The sequence below is a fragment of the Silene latifolia genome, chromosome 7 (genome assembly GCF_048544455.1).
Source record: "Silene latifolia isolate original U9 population chromosome 7, ASM4854445v1, whole genome shotgun sequence".
Taxonomy (NCBI): Eukaryota; Viridiplantae; Streptophyta; class Magnoliopsida; order Caryophyllales; family Caryophyllaceae; genus Silene; species Silene latifolia.
The window spans coordinates 72,304,957-72,328,464 of record NC_133532.1 but is presented as its reverse complement, the minus strand read 5'-3'; the positions used below and the strand labels follow the sequence as shown (position 1 = coordinate 72,328,464).

General features: G+C 37.5%; 1 protein-coding gene across 6 annotated transcripts; it reads right to left on the bottom strand.

Annotated features, from left to right (window-relative positions):
* Window positions 1-2,458: 2,458 nt before the first annotated feature.
* LOC141592299 (BTB/POZ domain-containing protein FBL11-like) lies at window positions 2,459-16,675 on the bottom strand. Of its 6 annotated transcripts, none has more exons than XR_012521105.1 (19): window positions 16,334-16,675; window positions 16,187-16,237; window positions 15,071-15,191; window positions 14,601-14,742; window positions 14,450-14,499; window positions 13,853-13,941; window positions 13,640-13,775; window positions 12,182-12,218; window positions 11,910-12,061; window positions 10,764-11,271; window positions 9,794-10,075; window positions 8,386-8,531; window positions 7,287-7,634; window positions 6,632-6,875; window positions 6,019-6,066; window positions 5,317-5,397; window positions 4,873-4,917; window positions 4,133-4,201; window positions 2,459-3,052 (listed from the first exon to the last, which is right to left on the bottom strand). XR_012521105.1 is itself a non-coding variant. In XM_074412903.1 (19 exons), exons 1-19 carry the CDS (start codon window positions 16,534-16,536, stop codon window positions 2,876-2,878), a joined length of 2,937 nt encoding a protein of 978 aa, XP_074269004.1. In that variant the 5' UTR covers window positions 16,537-16,675; the 3' UTR covers window positions 2,459-2,875. The 6 variants fall into 6 exon arrangements, 4 of the variants coding, with proteins under 4 accessions (XP_074269004.1, XP_074269007.1, XP_074269005.1 ...); XM_074412903.1 differs by having other exon boundaries at window positions 6,019-6,074; XM_074412906.1 differs by having other exon boundaries at window positions 6,019-6,074; window positions 16,187-16,259; window positions 16,334-16,511.
* Window positions 16,676-23,508: the final 6,833 nt, after the last annotated feature.

Here is a 23,508-nt window from a genome sequence, read left to right as displayed (position 1 = left end):
ATGAGGTTTAGTGACTCGTTGCCCTTGTCTTGGTTTTATGTGCTTGCTTGAGAACAAGCAAGGGTTTAGCTTAGGGGAGTTTGATGTGTCTAATTTATATATGGTTTTACTCCCTACTTGTTGGCTCGGTTTTATTTGATTATTGCACTTTTATAATAAATGTATTTGTGAGCTAATTCCGTGTTCTAAGTGTTTTTGCTTGTACTCATTGCATTTTGTAGGAAATGAAGCATTTGGTAGCTTTTTCCCGTCAAATTAGCAAGCACCAAAGTTCACAAAGCTAATAGAAACAAGACTTGACCATAGAGGGGCGTTTTGGGAAGAATTGGGAAATCCCGAGCATGAAGAAACCAACGTTTGTTGGTGGACAAGTAAATAAATGGAGCCCAAATGAAGATTAAAAAGCAAGTTTAGGATTCCCCATTGCAATTAATCGAGCGAATTAAGAGGCATTAAGACGGTTCCTAGGATTCCTTGTACCAATTAATCAAGAATTAAAGGAGAATAGTCGGTTTCCCACGACCCCGATAGGGGTTAATAGTGGATTAATAGGGACTAATGTAATACGTCGGAACAAGAAGAGTTCAGAGATGGAAACCAGCCTAAAACAGGCACAACAACAGATGCGTCCCTTGGAAGCGCAACACCTTCTGCGTCTAGGGTTGGGTTATAGCTGTGAAAATCAGGCTCGGTTGCTTGTTACAATTGATTAATTAAGAAAATTATTCAATGCTGGTATTATATTTTCTCTAAGATTAGTCTTAATTCCCCAATCCTAAATCTAAGATTAGTCTTAAATCAATCTATTATAGGTCGATAATAAAGAATCTTGAGTTCATTTTCTTTGCTTTCATGTACGTGTAATGGAGTAAAACGCGTGTAAACCAATGTTACTTGTTTCACAATTTAGAGTTTACACACACCCTATAGTTTCATGAACCTTGAGTTCCTCGACAAAAAAAAAATGCAAGTTGTTTGAGAGTGTACGGACTCTAACATCCCGGAATTGTAGGGATCACACAAAGATACGCCCACGGTGCCTTGATTTTCTTGGTACTTGAAACTTGACCAACACTATCATTATTCATATACACACTCATTTTGCCTAAATAATTGCCATGTTCATTTGCAATCAAAACAATAAACTCATCATGTTCATGTTCCTCAATTACCTACATACATAAATAAGGGAATCCCCCAAACATTACAAGTAATACCCGCCATTTTGTGATCAATACAAATAATTTTTTTTAATGGAAATTCAACCTCTTATTATCGACGCATTTGTAGTAAATACTCACGCCTATTTGTAACTTGCGTTTAATTTAGGGTGGCCCTAAATCCACTAGTTAAAACAACCAAGAAACGGGAATTTTGCCTAGAGAGAGTGGCCCCCACCTTTGCATGTAAGAGCAAATGTCCGTGGATTAGTACATATCACCCGCGTATTTATCACTACCCTTAATTTAAGATGTTTGAAAATTCAGTTCATTGTTTGTCGTTCCACTAATATTTGTGATCAATAAAAATATCGGTAGTTTGATCAATTTTTATCTCTTCGTCCTGATTTTTGTGCTTTGTGATATCATGACTTGAAATTTGAATTTTTTTTTTTTTTTTTTTTTTTTTTTGCTAACTTAAGGTATAATAGTCATATTCTTTTGAACTGAAACTTTCTAAACTGAACTATGGAACAAAATTAAACTGAACTAAAATGAATCGGAACGAACCCAAATAGTCAATTTTCTTTTGAATTGCATGAGGTGGGAAAAAAATCGAAGTAGATATTAAAAGCAGATTTTACCTAATTTTGCAAAAATCTAGTACCTATATTGTGGTTACAAATATAGTGTATGTGTGTTAGATTGAATTTAGGGGCCGTTTGTTTGGGGGGTTTCAAAAAAGAGCAAGTCAATTAAAGTTAATGAATCCCTTTAAAGGGAATGTTTTCAGCGCCATCGGCTCTCTTGATGGTGCCAGGTGCTATTGATAGGAGATGCCTGGTGGTGGTGATTGAAAAGATGGATGTTGGTGTTATTAATTAGCGTATTTCTTATTCTAACCAAATAAGGAGGAAAATTATAGGTAATTTCATTCCTTTCCCCTCCTTTCATTTCTCTTAGGGTGTATTTGGATAGCAAAAGTGGAGGGAAGGGAAGGGAGGGGGGTGGAGGGGAGGGAAAGGGAGAGAAGGGAAGGGGAGGGAGAATGGAGAGGTGGAGTTTTCCCTCCAAATCTTGCCTATGTTGGAGGGGAAATATTTTGGCTTGGAGGAAGGAAATGAAAGGATCCATTATCCCTCCCCTCCAAATCCCTCCACCCCTATGTTGTTATCCAAACAATGGATATTGCCTCCTTCCAAATCCCTCCCCTCCCTTTCCTTCCAAATCCTTCTATCCAAACAAGGCCTTAGTGATTAGAATATGTGAGAACTCAAGTTACTATTATGGACTTGATGAAATCTAGGACAAAAATAAGATTAGTCAGTACGCGGACACTGCGTACAAACTAAAGGAGCGAGGGTAACTACCCTCCGTTCAAGCAAGCCTTAAAATATCCCTCTGCAATAGTTGTACACGGATATAAAAAGGCCGTTGCTTTATATTACACCTATACTTTTATATTACACCTATACTCTGCGTCTGCAAACAGGTAATTGTAACATCACAGTAACTTTAAGCATGTCCAAAATAAATGGAACAATTCTAAAGATTCCGAGGAAGAAACACTTTCAAGTTTTCAACTAAAGATAGAAGTAGAACATGGGAGTCGGGACCGTAGAGCAGGGTGCAACCGAGCATTAATTAATTCATTTGATCTACAATTATAATAACAAATTTTAGTTATAATAAGGTAAAGCTACTAGAGTATGATACTATGTGATTCTCTCTTTGACAACTGTCCTCTGAAGACTCCTGCTGTTCCATAAGAGTACTAGCGTTTCCTTGTGTACAGGTCTCTTCTGAGCCTTTATGTTGTGAAAATCTAACGAGCATTTCCGGAGCTTGCATCTTGATATCTTTACATTACTCAGTGAGTACCTGTCCGTAAACTGCAACAGGGAATATAAACACTAAACATAACAAGAAGTCGAATCCAGTTTATATATGTAAAAAGCCAAATCTAACCATATTAGTGGGTAAAAGTAGCTATTAAAAGAGTCCGTTTTACATTAGAGCTAATTTAATGTTAACTATACGTCATTACGTCTATAACCACAACTCTTTGCCAATATCCTCATCCTTCCACCACCACACCATCGTCGGCTGCCCTCGACCTACTGACCCCAACAAGCACCACCCTGGAAATTCCCGCTTGCAACTTCCGAAAATTTCAGCCCACAACCTACAACTTACTAAACCTTCACAGTCAGCACTCAGCCCCCCCAAAACAACCATATCACCATATTTGACCCACCGAACACCATAATTAGCCTTAAAAGTTCGACCAGCCACCACTATTGAACCCAATATACCAAATTGGAAATCTGAACACGACCATAGATCCCACCACGTGCCTCAACTATAATAAATGCACCTGAGCCGAGCCGAGCCGAGTCGAGCCCGAGCCCGAGCCCGACTTGTCACTCGATGATGACACGACCCAACAATGACCGACATGAATTGTAACCGACCTGCAACCCGTTACTGGCCAGGCACAACCCAATCCGATATGGCACAACCCGCTTAAACTGACCCATAACCGACCTAAGGTCAGACCTGATTGCCACCTTTACTCTACATAGGGGGTTTCCATTATGCATTATCTTCACTTGGTTATAAGACTTGCAAGCAATCAGCAAAGACTACTTGTGAATATGACTGATTAATTCCTGTGACCCTGTCAATAGATTACGAATTCCACTTTGGTCTACGCTAGCCAATTGTTTACATATCCTTTTTAACTACAGGTATGTTTTGTGTGGATCCAAGACTGCCCAGCCCAGCATGTGATTACATCAATTAAAAAAAGGGCATATGCACACTGCAGACTGATATATTAGTCCAGGATCCTCAATCTGATTCAAACATAACATCACACACATACATGTTTAGACTAACTCTATTGAAGACCCCATAATTAATCAACTACTGCAAATCAAATAAATAACAGATAAAATGGTGGTACTCACATTCGGCAGATCTAAGTCGCCTTCACTCGCATCACACCAATCTAGTGATAAACTTCTAAGCATAGGCAACTGTTACAATTATGGTGAATGTCATTTACGAGTATTACATATAACTCCTCCGTTCCATTTGATTGTTTACGTTCACTTTTGGGACACAGTTAAGAAGATGTACATGGAAGTATGGTTGGGGGACTTTTGAACAAGTAGATTACTGAAATACCCATGTGAAATAATTTTTGTAGGTTTATTTATTTATTTATTGTTTGTGTGTTAGGGGGACCTCTCATTGCACATGGGATAAAAATCAAGGCATTTTCGTTGTTTGACATGGAGAGGATTTACAAAAACAGAAACATTAAACAATTAGCGGACCAGCCTAAAAGGATAAAAATTAACCCCCCAATGGCACGGAAGGAGTACTACATATTCTAGCAGTATTAAGGGTGTGTTTGGATAACAAAAAAAGAGGGAAAGGGAGGGAAGGAGTAAGGAGGGAAAGGAAAGGGAGAGGAGGGAGAATGGAGGAGGTGGTTTTTCCTTCAAATCTTGCCGTTGTTGGAGAGAAAATAATTTGGCTTGGAGGAGGGAAATGGAGGGATCCATTTTCCCTCCCCTTCAAATCCCTCCACTTCCATTTTGCTAACCAAACAATGGATTTTTCATCCCTTCAAATCCCTTCAAATCCCTTCCTTCTCTTTCCCTCCAATTCCTTCAATCCAAACGCACCCTAAATGACTTACTTTGGAAGCAGCATGGATTATAAAGTTTCTCCAGATCCCACAGCCCTGCAAGCAGCAATTCATAGTCAGAGTTATCATTATTTATATAATAATGTGATCGCTCATCGCTTCATTTCTCCAATTTACATATTTACATTGTTTTTCTCAGAACTTAAGATAAACAATCAGAATAAGAAGCAAGCTTTAAAAATATACTACGCAAGAAAAATGCAAGATGTGGAATAAACCAGAATAAGAAACCAGAAATGTGGTCCTTTTATTTGACCGTCTTTCATATACAAAATTATAAGAGGGTTATACGAGAAATTTACAATAAATTTATTTGCGACAAAGCCAAAACGAAAAATATGGCGGAGTAAAGCATATAATTTCTAGTGTTTTCTGAAAGATCCATCTGCATTCATACATATGACATTACAAAAGACAAAGCATTACGAAGTTTACATTGTGGCGAAGCAGGAGGTCTTCCATTGCTTTGCAGTCAAAAAGAGCACCAACCCCTTTTGAAGTTATTAATCCACAGTCCTAACACAAACGTTATAAGCACAAAACACCAGTAAGCTAAGGTAACTAAATCAGGAGTCAAAAGCAACGTCTTTTACAGGTTCAACGACCACTCACAATGGTAGTAAAGTGAAAGCAAAATTAAAGAAGTTATCGGCAGGTAGAATTCAAACCATAGCTCGACTTTATAATATTACTCAAATAGATTACCAAATGCCAAATTATGAGCAAAAACAAAAATTAAATGGTACTCTAGACCAAATCAGTTTATGCTCTTTTGTTCACACTTTACACCCAGTGAACAAGAACAGTTTACAGTATTAGAGGTATCAGAGAAAGAGCCATAACATCATACCATTAGTTGCTCAAGAATTCTGTTTCAAAAGATCTACGTAGAAAAGGCAGAACAATACCTAGTACCGCTTTTTTTTCAACATTTCTCTCTCTCTTAGTTATTTAATGGTACCAACTACCAATGAAGATAATAAAAAAAAAACATATGTAAGATAAACCAAGCAAGACATCAGCGCCATATTTGGGTACCAATATCTCAGTACTTGCATGCACACTTTTCTGTTAAAACACGATAGCAGGATACTAAAATACAGGAAGTGATTCGAACTGACAAATCCTTGTAAGTACCTCTAAATGGAGACAAACAAGGCCTGGCCAACCTGATGAAATGATTTCCTGAGCATCTACAAAAGAGGGAATTCATTAGGCAACAACGTGAAATGCAGAACAAATGTTCAGATGCATGATATTCCATAAGAGTGTATATCTTTTCCACTAAAGTCAGGGACACACAGTATTAGACATAAGTACCACGAACAAAACAGCTAATCTAACTGTGTATGATTCACCAAGCAATGAAAACATAACCACAATGCCGATAAAAGCTCTGGTGCAATAACAAAAATGCGGATGTATGCAACCCTAATCCCAGGTCTAAAACACAAAGAAGCTTTTTGTACAGCAAACAACCACATTATCTAAGTGCTTCGAGGGCTCCCGCGAGCAGCATGTAAGGGGAGGTCAAATGTACACAAGTCAAAACACATTACCCTTGTATAGGCTATAAAGATCACCGTGGCGGTATTTTATCACATTCTAAGGCGATATTGACTGTATTTAGTGAGATTAGAATGCTATGGCCCATACTGTGATTTAATACTATGCGAGCATGCGTCGGATACAATTTCTCAACAAACTCATAGTGTTATAGCATTTTCACTCTATAATAATGTATACTAACCTCCATCTAAACATGTGCATCCCACCAATGAAAGTTCAATTAAGTTGACACAACTTTGAGTCAGCAGAGCCAAGTTGTCATTTGTCATCCAGGGAGTCACTCTTTCCAGCTTTAACTTTCTCAAGTGTGGAGCCTTACAATTCAAGGCCAGCTGGGATATGTCCCCGATACAATAGCAAATAGATAATGCCCGTAAGCTTTTCAATGTTACCAACAATTTCATGATGGCAATATCAGAAATCACCTGTAGATAGACGCCACAATTGTTTAGATTTGGAAGAACATATACGGGGAGATATGTTTTAGAACAAAAAAGTAACTCCAGTCTCGTACTCTCGTCAGCACATTTTGCTCATCTAGGAGAGCACTTATTGTTCTTTTATAGGTAACCAGGCTACATCTTGCGAATGACATGAAAGATTTGAATCAATTGCTGGTTCTTATAATGAATATCATCTCATTCCAAGCAAATATCCGTTCTTTTGACCAAAAGTACAAGCAAGAAATATAAGTTCACAACTACTCTCTCTGTTGGAAAATTAGAATTGTAGACAGCTCTAAATTAATCATTTAACCCCTGGCAAAACAGTGACCTCAAAATCACTATAATAGTATAATATAGTAGTATACAATGCGCATGAGCAGTCGACAATACCTGAAACGTAATAGACACAGATTCCAGCAAAGGACATAAAGTGCACAACAGATTCATTCCTTCTGGACCTAATGATCCGCCTAACCCCACCTTCAAATTTTTAAGAGATTTCAAACCAGGACCAATTGCATGGACAGATGAATCAGAGAAACCCCACCCAATTGCTAGCTTTTCTAACCGGCATTCCTTTCCCAGCATACTGAAAATTTTCTCACAAGGATACCAAGATGCCAAATTGTCTTCACTATTCTTTTTCCCATGTAGGCACAAATTCCTACATCCACTGGTTTCCAAGTATTCCAGGCCAGGATTTTTCATAACCATGTACAATAAAGCATCTCTTGAAATCTACAACAGCAAAAATTAAAATAAAATATAAAAAAAAAATAATCAAAACTGGAAAGTCCATCATATGACATACTTCACTATGCAAGAAAAAGATACAAGCCTTTTATGTTCTTTTTGTCTTTCTTTTATTGAGGGAAGAGCTTCTAACAGTGAAATTGACAGGTTCACTTCGACCTTCACGCATGCTTCGAACAATGAAGTCTAGTTGCATACGTAAGAGCAATTGACTAACACAAGAGATGAAATTAACTGATTTTAAGTTGTTAAGAAATTGTCATTAATCGGATATCGCATATTGCATATTAAAAAAATAATAAAAAAATAAATAGGTAACCCTGGCTCTTGTTTGCACATTCCTAGTGTTGGGGCAAGCCAGAATTAGAGTAAATTTGGGTGAAACAGCTCAACTATCATGCCCTAGTGTAATAAATTATCCCAGATACAGAATTTTAAATCGCCAACTCTTCTTCCTTCAACCATCGCTACAATAAAGCACCACCCATATTTCATCTCCAAATACCTCCCACTTGCTGCTCCTATTCCAGGCATGCCATTAAGTGTCCTTATTTGGTTACGTCTAAATGATAAAAGGGGTGCAAAGGGGTTCTTTGCTCATTGGTCTCTAATCCATAATATCATTACTCTAGGGCAGGAAGTCAGGAACCAACTTTATGTTCGGGAATCGGAGACCTCATTTCTCCGAACTCTAACAAAATATCATGTTACTTTATTCACATAGCTACAAACTAACCATGGTGTTAGAAACATCAAGCATCTCCAAGGCAGAACCGAGAAACCTATATAACGCATGGTCTACCAGGCAAGTGTCTCTCAAGCAAAGACTCTTGAGCATGCGTCCTTTAGACAAAATATTCACAAGAGATGTTTCACAGACACCTGCACGGGAACAAGATTAACAAGAGGTACGTGCATACTTTAGCAATTTGAAGATTAATATTTACAAGGTGCTTCTCAGAGAGAGAGAAATGCAATAGCCACTGTTTTCTTAGCAATGTAAAGCATTAAAAAAATGGAGATGCCAATCAAGGCAATAATATTTCTTCACATATGCACCATAAAATTAAATGCTCCACAAACGGTCTAACCTGAGACATCATACTACAGCTCCTCACAAATTTCAGATCCTAACACTGCATCCTAAAATATGTGTAGAACCTTTTCTTTTTATTGGCAGATAAGGACGCAGTTTTTAATGCAATGCAGCTCCTGCACAAGTTAACAGCCCTTTTTTTTTGTTTCATAAGGCAACTGTGCATTAATTATTTTCCAATTATCTAAAAAGATAGATAATTTTAAACTGGTGATACTTGTTTGCCACTTCAAACAGCAGCACCTTAACAGAAAAAAGAGGTGAGTTTCAAATATACTAGTGCACCATAATACTGGGGAGTAGGGAGTAATTATCATAGCACCTCATGTGCTATCCTCAATCTTTAATGGATGATTGAGAATGAGACATCATGCAATGTCGCAATCGAATGATCTACGGTAGGGAAATGTTTAATAGATACACTCCCCATAACACAATCAATAGGAGGGCAGAAAAGGGCCTAATAGCCATACTCGTTACAAATTCGTGCAAACCTCGTGCTTGTCCCAAAGAAATAGAAAGGGAGCGAAAGAGCTCCCATGAAAGTGCTATTCTTGTTATCTCTAACTTTATGACCATACCATACAATATTTCATTATTTCCAAGCAATCAAGACACCATTACTCAATAATGAATTGAGCTTCAAGTATTACATAATAGCAGAATCTCTATCGTAGTTTCTCATCATTTTTTATTAGCAGCCTGATAGAGAAGAGATTTTTGTTGTTTGTCAATAGCTCAACATCTGCTATTGCTAAACATAATATAAAAATAACAGCTACCACATACATTTAATATACACTTCATTCTTTTAAAACATAACTCCAAAATTTTCAAAAACATAACTCAAGAATTTGCTTTTATATTCAAGCAACTTCCAAAATTTCCAGCCACATTTTGCATCTTTTTTTTTGTTTTGGTTCATTTTGAAACCATAATAAATAATGACAACTGACAAGATACTTGATGTCAGTAACTAGTCAATTTCAGAAAGCCATGGATGATTAGAATAGATATATAGGAGATTTGTGAGCGCAGAAGTACTCACCCTTGCAGCCACCTATATGAAGCATTTGTAGGTTAATGTCTGATATCTTTACATGTTCCACATCTACTTCTGTAAAAGGAGAATTTGCGGTACCCTGAGCTCTAGAGCAAAGAGCAGAAATTGAATTTCCTCCAAATGAGGTGTTTGTGGCTATAATCGAATGCAATTTTGCACATCTTACAATAAGATTTGCAATACCGATATCCGTTACAGACAAGCAACCTCTAATGTTCAAATAGATCAAGGAGGCACAGCACTCTGCAACATCAAGGAGCTCTGCATCTGCCAGCAACATTTAAAAAACCAAATCAAGGATTATCAAAATAAGAATAAAAACACTATTTAAATAAATTTACCTGAACGGGAGAGCAAAGTTTAGTCATATCAAAGACAAAATCTACTTCTATTACAATAGAGTATTACATATATAATTTATTATTCATCCAGCCCAACAACGACAAAGCCCTCGTCCCAAAATTATTTTGGGGTTGACTAACATGATCCACTTTGATTATCCATTTTGGAAAATAGATAAAAAGTAGAAAAGGAGAAAGAGAGCTAACAAAGAATGTAAGGGGCTATGAAAGAGATCTTAGAGGAGATGTGAAGGGACTGTGAAGTACAGAAAGTTTAATTGAGAAAACTTTGAAAGAGATGCACGTTGGAGAATTAGTTTGAAGAAACAAAAAAAAAACAAAGAGAAGGAAAGGAACAATTTCAGACAAGAACTAATGGCTAATCTGGTCAGCAGCATATTCTCCAATTTCTCACTGCCATTTTCAGTTCCATCCTTTTATGTCTGTCAAAATTTTGACTAAACATTCGAAGAGTCATTTGTCAAAAGTACTGAAAAGGTGAAAAGCAAACTTCTAAACAAAGAACATTGAATTTGAATTCTGTTTGCTGATTTGTTCTCATCTAAAAGATTATAAGCAGCTATAAAATAGGTCAGCGAGAATGCCACTTTTACCTGAAAAGTCAGTTCGTCCTTCCAATGTAAGCTTTGATATATTTGATGGCCATGGTTTTGGTTCTCGATGGGGAGAAATATTATAATATCTTTTTTTTGTGGGTCTACTTACTGACTCAGAATGTAAAACGGATACTTTTGAAGGTAAAAGGGGACTGACATCAACTGTTAAGTCAACTTCACAAATGGTAGAATTTTCCACAAGGTTGCATAACATAATTGTTTCAAAATCCAAGAATTGAGCCATCCTAATGGTCCTCAACAAAGGGAATGACTTCTTAAAGCAATCCACTGCAGCGCCAAGATGCAACAGAGAACACTTGGATATGTCAACTTCGGCCATTGCCTCAAAAGACAAAATCGGGAAAAGTGAAAGCCATTTTGGATACTCGAGATCAATATTACTTGTTCTTATAGCATCTAATAATAAGGGACCGTCTGATGGACGAAGCAAAGAAAGTAGTAGAATTAATGTTGTTATTTGAGGGCATCCAGAAAGGTCGAGTTTCTGCACACAATAAGCAAAAGTTATATTATATACTGCAAGATAACTTACAAACATGTTGATAAAGAACACAGAGCATTGTCCAAAGGGAGTGTATCCTTTTTAAACATAATGCACTAGTATGATCATCCTCTACATGCAGAATAGTCAACGGATCTAGACAGATATCTAAATAATTATTATGATAGCTGATTTTTTGCAACATATGTTTGTTAAGTGTGTACTAAACTATTATACTTGGTCATATACCCAGATACATCAGGACAATTCACGAATCTATGAGCAAACCACCAGAAAAAATATTCCAAAAAAGAGCATTATGTGACCTTAAGGATCAATAGATAGGAAGACAACCATCACAAGGCAACTCCAATTATGTACATTTTCATTGGGAATGATACAGAAACGTGTATAACAAAATAAATTATGCAGAGGACCATTTGTTAAAAGGTGATGGCAAATAACATATGGCGGCCAGGAAATTACTCCTCTATACAGATTCTGAGATAAATTGAAAGAATATAATCAAAATGAACACATTTTATTTAACCATCAATCGATTATCTACTGCTTACACATTTAAAAAGGAATACACCAAATTGGTGGAATAGTATACTTCTGCATTTTTTAAAAGCAAATACCTGTGAGTATTCTGTCAACCGAATTCTCGCGTAACTAAAGTCATCAGCCACACCCAAATAATGTGAGTCTTTGGGCAATCCCTTTAGAAGACCAAACGTATTAGGAACACCCTGCTTCGCAAATGTGGAAAAGTAACTACACCTGCATTTCCCTATAAACATCTTAAGTTTGAATTCGATGCTAAAATTAGAACAAAAAATACACAAAATTATTACATCCACCAGAATTATTCCATTCAATTTTGGAAACCTCTGTGAAATACATCACATACCCATGATAAACCAGAGTGGCAAAAGGTCAACACGTATCTGCAACACAGACATTTCCACATGTTAGTTTCATTTCCAGACCTACCAAGTTACTATAGCGACGACCACCAGTCAATCGCCAACTCCAGCAAATATCATATTGATGAATGCAGAAAATACCCTGAATAATGAAAGAGCTAGAGTAAGGGGGAATCAAAAGTACACAGCCTTAGTGCTCCAACATAAGGAGACTTTCCAAATAACCCAAAAAAAATGTGTTAAGAATTGGATTGAATGATGGCTGCCTATAGAAATAAGCGCAGCTAAGTTACTAAACCATTTTTTTTGGGTGGTGCTCATTCATGTACGGGTTTTACTCTTTCATGGACGAAAATGACTATTTTACCCCTTTTATTTCAACTCCCCAATTTTCAATTTTCTCTCTCTATATTCAATTTTCCTGACTCACTTGCCAATGCCCTCCCCCAGACTCAAGTAGCCGCCAAAGAAAGACGCTCCATATAACCGTATAGCCAAAGAAAGACACTTCTTCAGTCTCTAAATTCTTAATTTGTCATTATTATTCATGTTTTTAAATCCCAAAACAAACGACAATACAATGATTATAAATTGAAAATCTTATTCCTTGGATTTTGGAATTAGAGAAGAGACAATCGTATTCTAATGATCATACACTCATCTGCCCCAAGACTGATGCTGAAATTGCAGATTTGCAGCAAAAAATACCATCAGCGAATTGCACCGGGTAAGGGGTATGGGATGTAATCAAGCGGCAGTATATTAGGCAAAGGGCTTGCCTACTAGAGATAATTTTGTGTAATTGTGTAATTTGACATATTTGATTAATTGTGTAATTTGATGGATTTGATCAATTTTTTGATGGAGGTAATTAGAGAGAGAGAGAATTACTCAAAAGGGCATACTATGGAAACATAATGAAAAAAAGTCCATGAAAGAGTAAAACTCGTCCATGAATGAGCAACTACGTTTTTTTTTATTCCATTATTATTTAGAACCAAAAAATATAAGCCTTTTGATTCGACCAATTTGAAATGAACTAATCAAAAATAGTATTTTGTATGATACCACAAAACCACTGGAGGACAAGAAATCCACCAAGCAACAAAATTATGGGATGCCCCAATTTCTTTGAACTAAAGTAACATAAGTCCTCAAAAACACGGGCTGCTTTAACACACACAGAAGCTAAATAAACTACCCTTCACATAAATATCTTAAAGAAAGATCAATTGAACAGAATTAAACAGCAATATAGAAAATGATGTAAATTTGTCCATGCCACTTCATCATGCACGCATATAGAGCTTTCATGAGTCTACTTTTTTTTGTAGTGGTTGATACTCATTACTGGTTTTTTTGTACCCACATAGAGGTTTCAGGCAAAAGAACGTCAACAACATCAGAAAATAAGTTTATGTTTATTGGACAATAGAAATTACCTCCTCAAATATGTTTGGCCACTTGCTTGACTGTATATCCTTCTGGTTGCACTTGTCAGTCCAAACATCTTCAAAGCCACTTGTTTCCATGTTTGCAACAGACCATGCTAGTAACATTTCACAAAGATGCCTCTCACTGTAATGACAAGAAAAAATTATGTATGCACACAGTACATTTGTCAAGGCTGAAAAATTGTTCATGACAAAACTAACCTGTAAACCGTCAGATGAGGGTGCTTAACACATGCAAGAATGAAGCTGTATGGAACGTCAACAAATATGTCGCAGGACATAGCCCACATCTGATTAAAAGAAATGCCAAAAGGAGTGGTAATGAGATAGATGTCTTGGGGACGACACATAAACAGCAAAAGCAGAAAAGTTGATTAGCCATAGAGCACAATGCTCACAAAAATTATTAGCATAGTGCTCTTGAGATTTAACATTTTTAAACCAGGAGGAACTCCTGGCCTCATAACAAAATCAAGATTTTGAAAAATTAATTATTCCCTCCATCCCAATTTTATTGTCCCCCTTTTATATTTAACAAGGAAAAAAGATAAGCATCCAATATTGCCCCCAGATAATGAGCTATCACCATCTCCACCACAATGTTATGGTCTCAGCTCTCATTAATACAGGGGTAGAGTAGGTAGTTCATCACTTCTCCTGAAATCCTTCCAAAATAGAATGGGACACTAAAAATGGGAAGGATGATTTCCAAACCAAACCAGTCTATGAAAAATATTGTAAGAAAGAAAAACACGTCAATTGCCCTTGCAAAGGAACAAAGTCGATTTTGATACGTACAAAATTTTTCGCGACGTAGCTTGTACAATGTTCTACTACCCAATCAACAGCTGTCAATGTACAAAGATTCTCATGAATTCGTTATTAATGCAAAAGATGAGCACTCAACCAAACATATTTGACGCATGGAAGTTGGCTGAATAAGTCTCACCGTGTTCCAGACCAAAATCCCTAAAACGAACAACATCATCCAAACGAAGTTGCTGCGAAGAAAGCCTTTCCTTAAGCATAATATCACAAAACCAAGTTTTACATTCAACGACAAGCCTTTCTAGTCCAAAGTAGAGTGCAGCCTGCAAGATTGCAGTGAGAGAATCATATTGTGGTGGCAAAAGATTACGCTGATACTTTGGAAACTCTCATCATCAAGTTCCATTATTTGGCATCGTCAATGCCAGTCAGTTCTGCAATACCTACAAAGTAGAGCTATTTGTCCTTGTTGATATTACACATATCTAGCATCTAACTTAAGTCAGAAGACTCAGAACAATGTCAACTACCTAATTGGGCACAGGCAAAGAAACTAAACCAGAACGCTCTGCTACTGCAACAATTTGACTACAAGCAGGTGTATACTAATATTCAACTATACAAAAACAGGCAAACAGGGGCAACACTGACCTCAAAGAGTGGCAAAAAATTAAAAATCGTGATTTCCATGTGATATCCATGGATGAACCTCAATATAGGTATAAACATCTCAGGGTTCCAGTACACAGAAATGCTACACATTGATGATTCACTGTTAGGCAAAAAGAGTTAAAGGGGATTAATATAAGAATAAATCAATCAAATCAGTCTAATAAAGAAAAGACGATAACTCATCGAGGATAGACCAATAATAAAAAACATTATGAAATTATTGTCCCGTCAGCGTGTTCTGACTCCATAAGAATAGTAACCATAGAAAAAGTTTAACAATATAAATTCACATATAAGAGCAAAATCTAAAGTTAAAAATTAAAATAACCAACCTAGAGTTGAATTTGACCAAACAAAGAGAACATTCGAGTTCCAATGCCTTAAGGGATGACCCACAATGAAAATTGTGTCGATTGACAACTATTTCAGATTTCAATAATCCCGCATATGTACTTTTAGTGGGTCATTTTGTATCACAAACCGATGGATGACGAATACTTGTCTCCAATAGCCAACTACTGGACAATAATATTTGAATTAACAAAGTCACTTAAGTTTCACAAGTAACGAAGACAAAACCACACCAGAACATACTTGACCAATTCATCTACTAAAAGCCGAGGAGTATATAGACCACAACCGAACTCATATATAAGCATACTGATAGCCTCACCTACATACAAATCGTTTATTCATTGATGCATCCATACTCCATATCATTTTGTACTCAAGTCCTTGATCATTTAGCTAGAATAAAATACAACCCTAATTTTTGGGGGACATACCACTAATAATCAGAATACACTCAGTCGAATTTTGGTTTCTACTCATTAAACTAGAATACCATACACAAGCATTCGTAAATTTCTGTTGGGTACTAGAGATTGCAAGAGAAATACAGCTACAACCTAATAATTAAGAGTAGGTCTTGCTTAAAACAGTCTTAATTTAGGACGGTCTTTACCAAGAATTTGTGAATAGTTTTAGTTTGTACTAGGGGGCATTCAAAAGAGTCTGTTTCCAGCAAAGCAACTGAGATAATACTGTTGTTGTAGTTGTCCAATTTCAATTTCAGCATAAAATAAAATAAAGTACCTGAAATTCCCGGCAAATAGTGTTCGAAAATAAGTAGACTCTTCAATCAGCCTGTAATTAAGCGACATAAGAACTAACTGTATTTTAATTAAAGATAAACAAAGGATTGAGACGAATAGAGGAGTATATGGTAAGAAGAAAGCAAACCTAGAGCGAAGGATGTTGACTTTGACAATCTGATGATTGAGAATAGTGGGAATGTCCCAGGAAGAAATGTGACAAGTAGAGATGGAAGTTTGAGAGAGAGGAGTGGAATCTGATGACCCTTGGATGAGAGTGGGGTCCTTGCACTCCACCACCACCCATTCGTCCCCTCCGTTGCCATCGCTTCTGACCGTCGCATCAGACATGCCTCAGCCGGCTTATGTCATGCACAACAGAGTCGCAGTCACCAACACACACTTGACAGTTGACACTCCCTCTAGTAACACTACTATTTATCTGGGCAAACTGGTCAGGCGGGTTGGATCATACGGCTCACCGATTGGGTCAAAATCGGAATACACTATAAAAGATTTGGGACTTTTTTTATCCATTTTAAAAGGGAGCTGTTAAAGATCGTCGACAATTTTACTAATTATCGTCGATATTTAATATAAATTTTCATGTTTGCCCTCCATAACACAACTCCATTTTCGTCTCACTAAAACACAACTCAATTTCTGTCTCACTAAAACACAACTCAATTTCCGTCTCACTAAAATCTATCCAACAAAAAAAAGACGGTTTCTCAAAAAAAAAAAAAAACAGCGGGTTTTGTAATTAACAACATGAACGAGAACGATTTTAACAACGATTTCAACAATGAAGCTAGTAACGAGGTGAGTTTACGATTTAGTTTTGTCTCAAATTTATGTTTTATTAGCGATTGATTCCCGAATTAGGATAGATGCCTTGATTTTAGACGGAATTAGGATAGATTTGTTGACGAAATTAGTTCAAAATGGATTCGAAAAAAAAATATGGGAAATGGGCTGGACGAAGAAATATTTCGTTCAGACCCAGACCTGGACGAAAAATTTATTCGTCCAGCCCATTTCGCATATTTTTTTTTTGTTTCCGTCTTATTTTTTTCCATATTTTTTATTTTTCTTACGTTGTATTTGTGGACACGGGGGCGCTTGGGAAAACAAGTGTTTGCATTTGTGGAGTCGCCGCCAATTTATTGTGGAAAATTGGAAACCGTTCGAATACTTCGCGTCATGTCAAGACACAAAGTAATGACATAGACTCTAAGAACTCGTCACCCTTAGCATTCTATGTCTAGAATGACTCTCGTGGATGCCAATGAACACGGATGTTCACAGAGATCTGGAGTAAGGGGTGAGGGTACGTATTAGGAAGCTCTTTTGATCGAACATCTAATCCCGCCCCCTTCGATAACGGCCTCTACTAATGATTAGGGAAATCATCTATACTTGATATGTTGTCGATTATATGCATGCAATTGTGCATGCAAGCTGTGGACGTGCGCCCACTTGCGTATGCCCAGCCGATCTGTGGATAATGGCAGCGGTCTTTTGAAAGCCACGCTCGGCGGCGTAAAAATGCTTTCGACCGGATCGTTTTAGATTGGTCGTTTTCGTCTCGGTAAGGGTCTCGAAACGATTAGAGATGTTCGGAGTCGCCACCAAGCATTTGTGGGATGCTTGGAACCCGTTCGAATCCACTTTATACCTCGGTCAAACGAATCACAAAGCAGTGTTTGACATAGGTATTAAAGATAAGGAATCGTCCCTCTTTAGCATCCTATCTCTAGAAAGACTCTCGTACGCCCTGGATAAGGTCGTCCACTATCCAAAATTTCTGAGTAAGAGGTGAAGGTACGTATTGGGAAGCCCTTTAATCAGACACCCAATCCCGACCGCGGTAGCGGTCTCTACTGATCGATTTTGGTTGGTTGAATGCAAAAGTTGATAGAACGGTTTAAATGCATGAATGTGCATCCAATAATTTAAACCTAATATGTGAGAGCTTTCTAAGTCGGTTGATTTAATCCAAGTATCAAGTATAAGATGTCGAGTTGGATTTATGGTTGATTTGCATGCAAGACGGAAATTAAGCATCCATTTACCGTATTAGGTTTATGGTGCATAACGTGATCCATTTGTCTTAGTAAGGCGTTTTGCAAATATGATTAGTCGTTTGATCCGTCCTATATCCGGGTTAATCGGAGTCGGGATCGTCCTAGACTAATGTTGGAAGGGGAACAGACCCTGCATCAGGCAGCCATATGAGGCGCGAGCCTGTTGGCGATGTAAGGGGGTCTCCCCTGGTTTGAAAATAAGAAAGAAATGGCCTGATTAGGCGCGGGTCAGTCAACGGTTTAAGACGCATTCTAACCATTAAAAAATGTTTATAAAACGTATTGAAAATGGGTATTTGAACCCGTTTTGGTTTGAAAGGGTCGTTTAGACCGTATTTGTGTTGATTTGAGGAACGAGACTTGAATAATCGTCATTGTTTTGATGATATTCGGTGTCGGGTTCGACATTATAAGCTTGACATGAATAGTTTTGAAAAATGAATATGTACTAATTGTTTTAAGATCATTTGAATATAATTAGTCAATAATCATCATCGTACTCGGGTTAAAATCCGACATGGTATGTAGAACCAAGGATGACTTTGTGTTGGTGACTAATACATTTATTTTGGAAATTTAAAGAAATGATGAAAGGCTTTAAAATACCTCCTAAAATGTAAAGAAATGAAATAAAAGGTTTTAAAATACCTTTTCAATGTAATTAACCAAATATTATCACCGAAATACGGATTAAACCGTCATGGTATTAAGAACCAAGGGTGAAAAATGTTTTATGGTTAAAAACTTGTAAAAATAAGTAAAAGGGTTTGAAAATATTTGAAATGGTAAAAACCGATTACAAATATGAAAATGAAAAATAGAGGAAAAGAAGAGACCAAACACGGATTGGACTTAAGGCTGGGCAGGCTGCTTTATGCGCGAGCATGTGTGCTACGTAAGTAGCCTCTACCTCAACCAAAAAGTCCGGTTTTGGCTCATTCTTCCCATGTTTTGGACCATGTTATGCATGATTTAGCATTTTATAGTCATGAAACAAGTAAAGACATGATAAAAGAAGGATTTTTACACCTTCATACTTACATACTTGGTTTATGGCGAGAAACCGACGTAAGTGTATCAACTCGTTTGGTCGGAAAAGACTCGGTTTAAAACCGTTTTAGTAAGTAAAAAGAGTATTTTATTAAGTTTAGTGATGGTGTTGTAATACTACGGATTTATGAGTCTTTGGGTACTCTATCGAGTAGGCCTTACTCTGTCGAGTAAGGGTGAGTTGCGTCTTAACAATAGTTTCTGACCTGTTGGGTACTCGATCGAGTAACGTAGATACTCGATCGAGTAAGGGGGCACTCGATCGAGTACCTCAGCTACTCGATCGAGTAGCCGGTTTACGGGGGATGATTTGTCGGGTTTTGTTAATAATGCGATTAAGTATATAATAACTTCCGTCACTTTTCTTTAAACACTTTTAAAACCTAATTACTTTCAAAAAGAGAAATCAAACTACGTTCTTCGCTTCAATCGCATTGTTGGCAAATCTCGGAGCTTGGAAGGTCGGATTCTACCTTTCTTTGTACCGTTGTGATCCTTGCGTCGAGGGTAAGATCTATGTACCGTTTTTATAGTATTTCGTTAAAGTTGGTTAAACCCTAATATTGGGAATTGGGGGTTTTGTTGTGTTTTGTGATTGGTAGTGATTATATGTTTGTATGTTAGGAGGAGGATTCGTAGAGGAAGCGTTTTGATATCAGCTGTGAGATCGTCTGATTGTGTTGTGCTTTCCAGGTAGGGTTTCCCTACTCAGTATTAGTCCCATGATGTGTTGATTGGTGTTTGTGATTGTTGAATATTATCATACTCGTATTGTGACGGTTGTTGGCTTTGATTGTTGGTTGTAGCTGTGATTGATTGTATCATCTGTGTTCTTCGGGGTGCGTCCCCCCGGCCGAGTGGAGTCACTTGCGGGTGGCTTCACACCCATGATTCGCCTTCTCATGGAACCCGCCACGAAGGGATGTGCACATTAATGGATTTGGGTTTATCGCTCGATGGAGATGAGCGGGGCTTAGGTGGGAACGGTTGCGGTCCCCCATCGCGCGAGGAGTGACTGTTGCGATGGGCACTCTGCGGGGCTACACACTTTAGTGTGTAGTCGGGATTGTGGAGTTGGGTTTGGAGTTCGAGCATATCCGTGATGATTGAAATTTTTTTTTTCTTTGTGTTGTTGGTTTATATAAATTGTGTGATTAGTACTGACCCCCTTTAATGTTTTAAAAACTGTGGTGATCCATTCGGGGATGGTGAGCAGTTATTGAGCAGGTATGAGTCGAGTTACTGGGATAGCTGGGATGTGCCACCGTCTGATGATAGAAGTCTTCCGCTGTAGCTTAGTAGTCTAATAAACATTTCAGTTAGTTGCTAGACAGTTGGTTTGAGAACTTGTATTCGTATTTTGGTTTTGGTTTTGGATTGTAACCTTTCGCTAAAGTATTACTATTTAAATGTTGTTTCGTTATTGTCTATTTGATTATCATTGCCTCGGGTAACCGAGATGGTAACATCCTTATACCTGAGTGGTCCTGGTAAGGCACTTGGAGTATGGGGGTGTTACAGGTGTAGTGGTCGAAATGGTCGGTCAAGTGATTTAATGCACGATGACGGTACCAAACAATGTGTAAGGCTTGTATTTACGATCGGTAGGTCGTAAATACGCGTCGGATTGTGACTTAGGAAGTCGAGTCGAGAATTTTATGGGAGAAAGAGGGGGCGGACACTCGCGTAAGTTCTCAAATGGGCATTTGAGGGGTATTTATAGGAAAATGAGTGGTTGTGTGAGTTTTGAGAGACGTGGCCACCTGGGCTGCTCAAAGAGGCGCGAGCCACGTCGCGGGTCTTCGAGGTGTCTTGTCGCTTTCACACAAATGCAATCATGATTTGTTCTATCCTAGGATTTGTATGCACATGTTTGGTACTTGACCATACATGAATCCGGGAAATCTTAACATGGAAGCATTTGAATGGTTTGTTTTTGTGTTTGACTCGGTTTGAAAAGTTTTGAAATGTTTTATTTTCGAAATCGTTTTATGTTTTCCGACGAAAAGTTGTACACGAACTGTCGATCAAACGCCGTGATTCCAAAGCATGTTATAGTCCGATAATCATCGGGTGTTTGTTGGAGTCTCAGCAGATACTGGGTATCTACAGAGCCCCCACTTTGATTGAGGCTTGGATAGGGCGAAAGTCAAAGTAGAAACCCCAGGTCAATCGAAGATTACAACCTGGAGACCCAAGCGACGTCAAGGCGGCTCGAAAGGATTCGGGCCAAGGACCTGCCGTCGGGAAGGGCGACGCCAATGCGACTCGAGGGTACGAGCCAAGGACCTGTCGTCGGGAACAGTTTAGAGTTTGTCGACTGTCCGTACGGGTCGTTTAAAGTCCGTTAGACTACGTACAAAGGCTCGCCAGCCATAAGAAGGGGTCATACCTGAGGCTGAAGGAAAAGTAGATCTATATACTTACATATTCATATATATGTTATAAATTAATTTGTCATAAAATTAATAAAGGTCTTATGCATGCAAACTAATTAGCAAAATAAAGAAGAAATTATCCTTACATTGTAATTTCGGTTCTTATGGGCACAAAAGAGATCTCCTTCTCTTTTGTTCTTGAGCTTTCCTTTTGGATGAACAAAGACCCAAGTGTAGGATCTCTCCCAAGGAATTATACCCAAGGCTTACTCTTAATTAAAATTAATATTATAGGTACTAGATAATATTAATTTTGTAGAAAAATGACCCAAAATAATTTGGTATTTTGACTCTCTAAAACCGGTTAGAGGAGAAGAGGAAGGGAATATTTTTATCTTTCTAAAATCTTATTTAGATGAGTGAATGAATAATAGAATGATACACACACTAATGAATGTGGTGTATATAAAAAATATAAGGCAAAAGCTTTTTGTTTTTCCCTTGTGAAAAACCGGGCAAGGAAGAGGAGGGAAGAAAAATTGAGCCAATGCATGCTCTTGTTTGCCTTCACAATGCAAACTAGGGTTGCATGGCTAGGCTATGAGAGAATGATTATGTCTTCCACTAATTAAAATCAACATAATATCATCCTAATCCTCCTCCATATTTCGGTACACTTATAACATGGAATCCATGTTATTTTTGTCAATTTGTCAATATGTTACATGTCACATGTAACATAAATTTGTTATGTATTTTTAACATATTAAAAATCAACGTATTAATAAAAATACGTCATATACAAAAATCGACTTAGTAATTCATAATTACTTGTACCAAAATATTTTACCATTTATAAATCACAACAGATTGTATTTATAATAATTCATTCAATTTCAATTGTTTCTTTAAACAATAATTTCATCCGAGTAATGATACAATTCGATTACTCAGACCGTATCTCATTTAATCACATTTCAATGTGATACGTAAATTTTACTTCCAAAATCGTCCGTCAATTTTTCAAGTAATTTAATTAACTCGTAACATTATACGATTAATTAAATGATCAATTAAGAGTATTGTCCTATAGGTATGACCTAGGGGGTCAACTGATCACCACCGTCGCACGACAAAGAATGTCAAACTCTAGTCGACAAATCATTACCGATATATGTTGACCATTGGATGACGAAAAAATTACTTCCCAATTGTATTCTTTAAAATGAGATTTTAATAATGATATTTAAATCATGTGATCGCACTATTGTTGAGGACACATTTCCCAACAATCTCCCACTTGTCCTCGACAAGTGTGCATCACCAATTCTCTTGTCCTATTACTATCTCCCACTCAATGCAAGGTGTCTTTCAGGTCGTACTTGCAAGTGATCATATCGAGAGTGGTTTCCTCGATCTGGAGAATAACTGATTTGACCGGACTTATCTATCATAGATACTTTCCGAGCGTGGCCACGCATTTCCAGTTCATTACTCCTCGAGTGGCCCTGAGATATTGTTATAACCCTGACTAGGGGTGGACAATTCCTATCGCACTCATTCCCTTCGACTAGCCACAACCATTATAACCCAAAATATGCCCATTTGACCCCATTTACGAAGGTCGTAGTAACACAAATCAAAGTTAATCTGAAACTGTGCCATCTTAGGCGAATAGTCTTTAGTCAAAAGAATCGACTCATTTGAATACTATAGTAGCTCTCGCCACAACCAGGCTATATAAATTGCCAGAACTCTATAAGCGGTCATAAGGCCCGACAAAATGTTCCTAACAGTCTGCCTATGTG

Coding starts and splice junctions, on each gene's coding strand:
- LOC141592299 (XM_074412903.1), bottom strand. CDS start 16,536: ATGTCTGATGCGACGGTCAGAAGCGATGGCAACGGAGGGGACGAATGG. Junction 13,776..13,852: donor CCTCATCTGACGGTTTACAG/GTTAGTTTTGTC, acceptor TTGTCATTACAG/TGAGAGGCATCTTTGTGAAA. Junction 4,918..5,316: donor ACCTCCTGCTTCGCCACAAT/GTAAACTTCGTA, acceptor TGCTGCTTGCAG/GGCTGTGGGATCTGGAGAAA.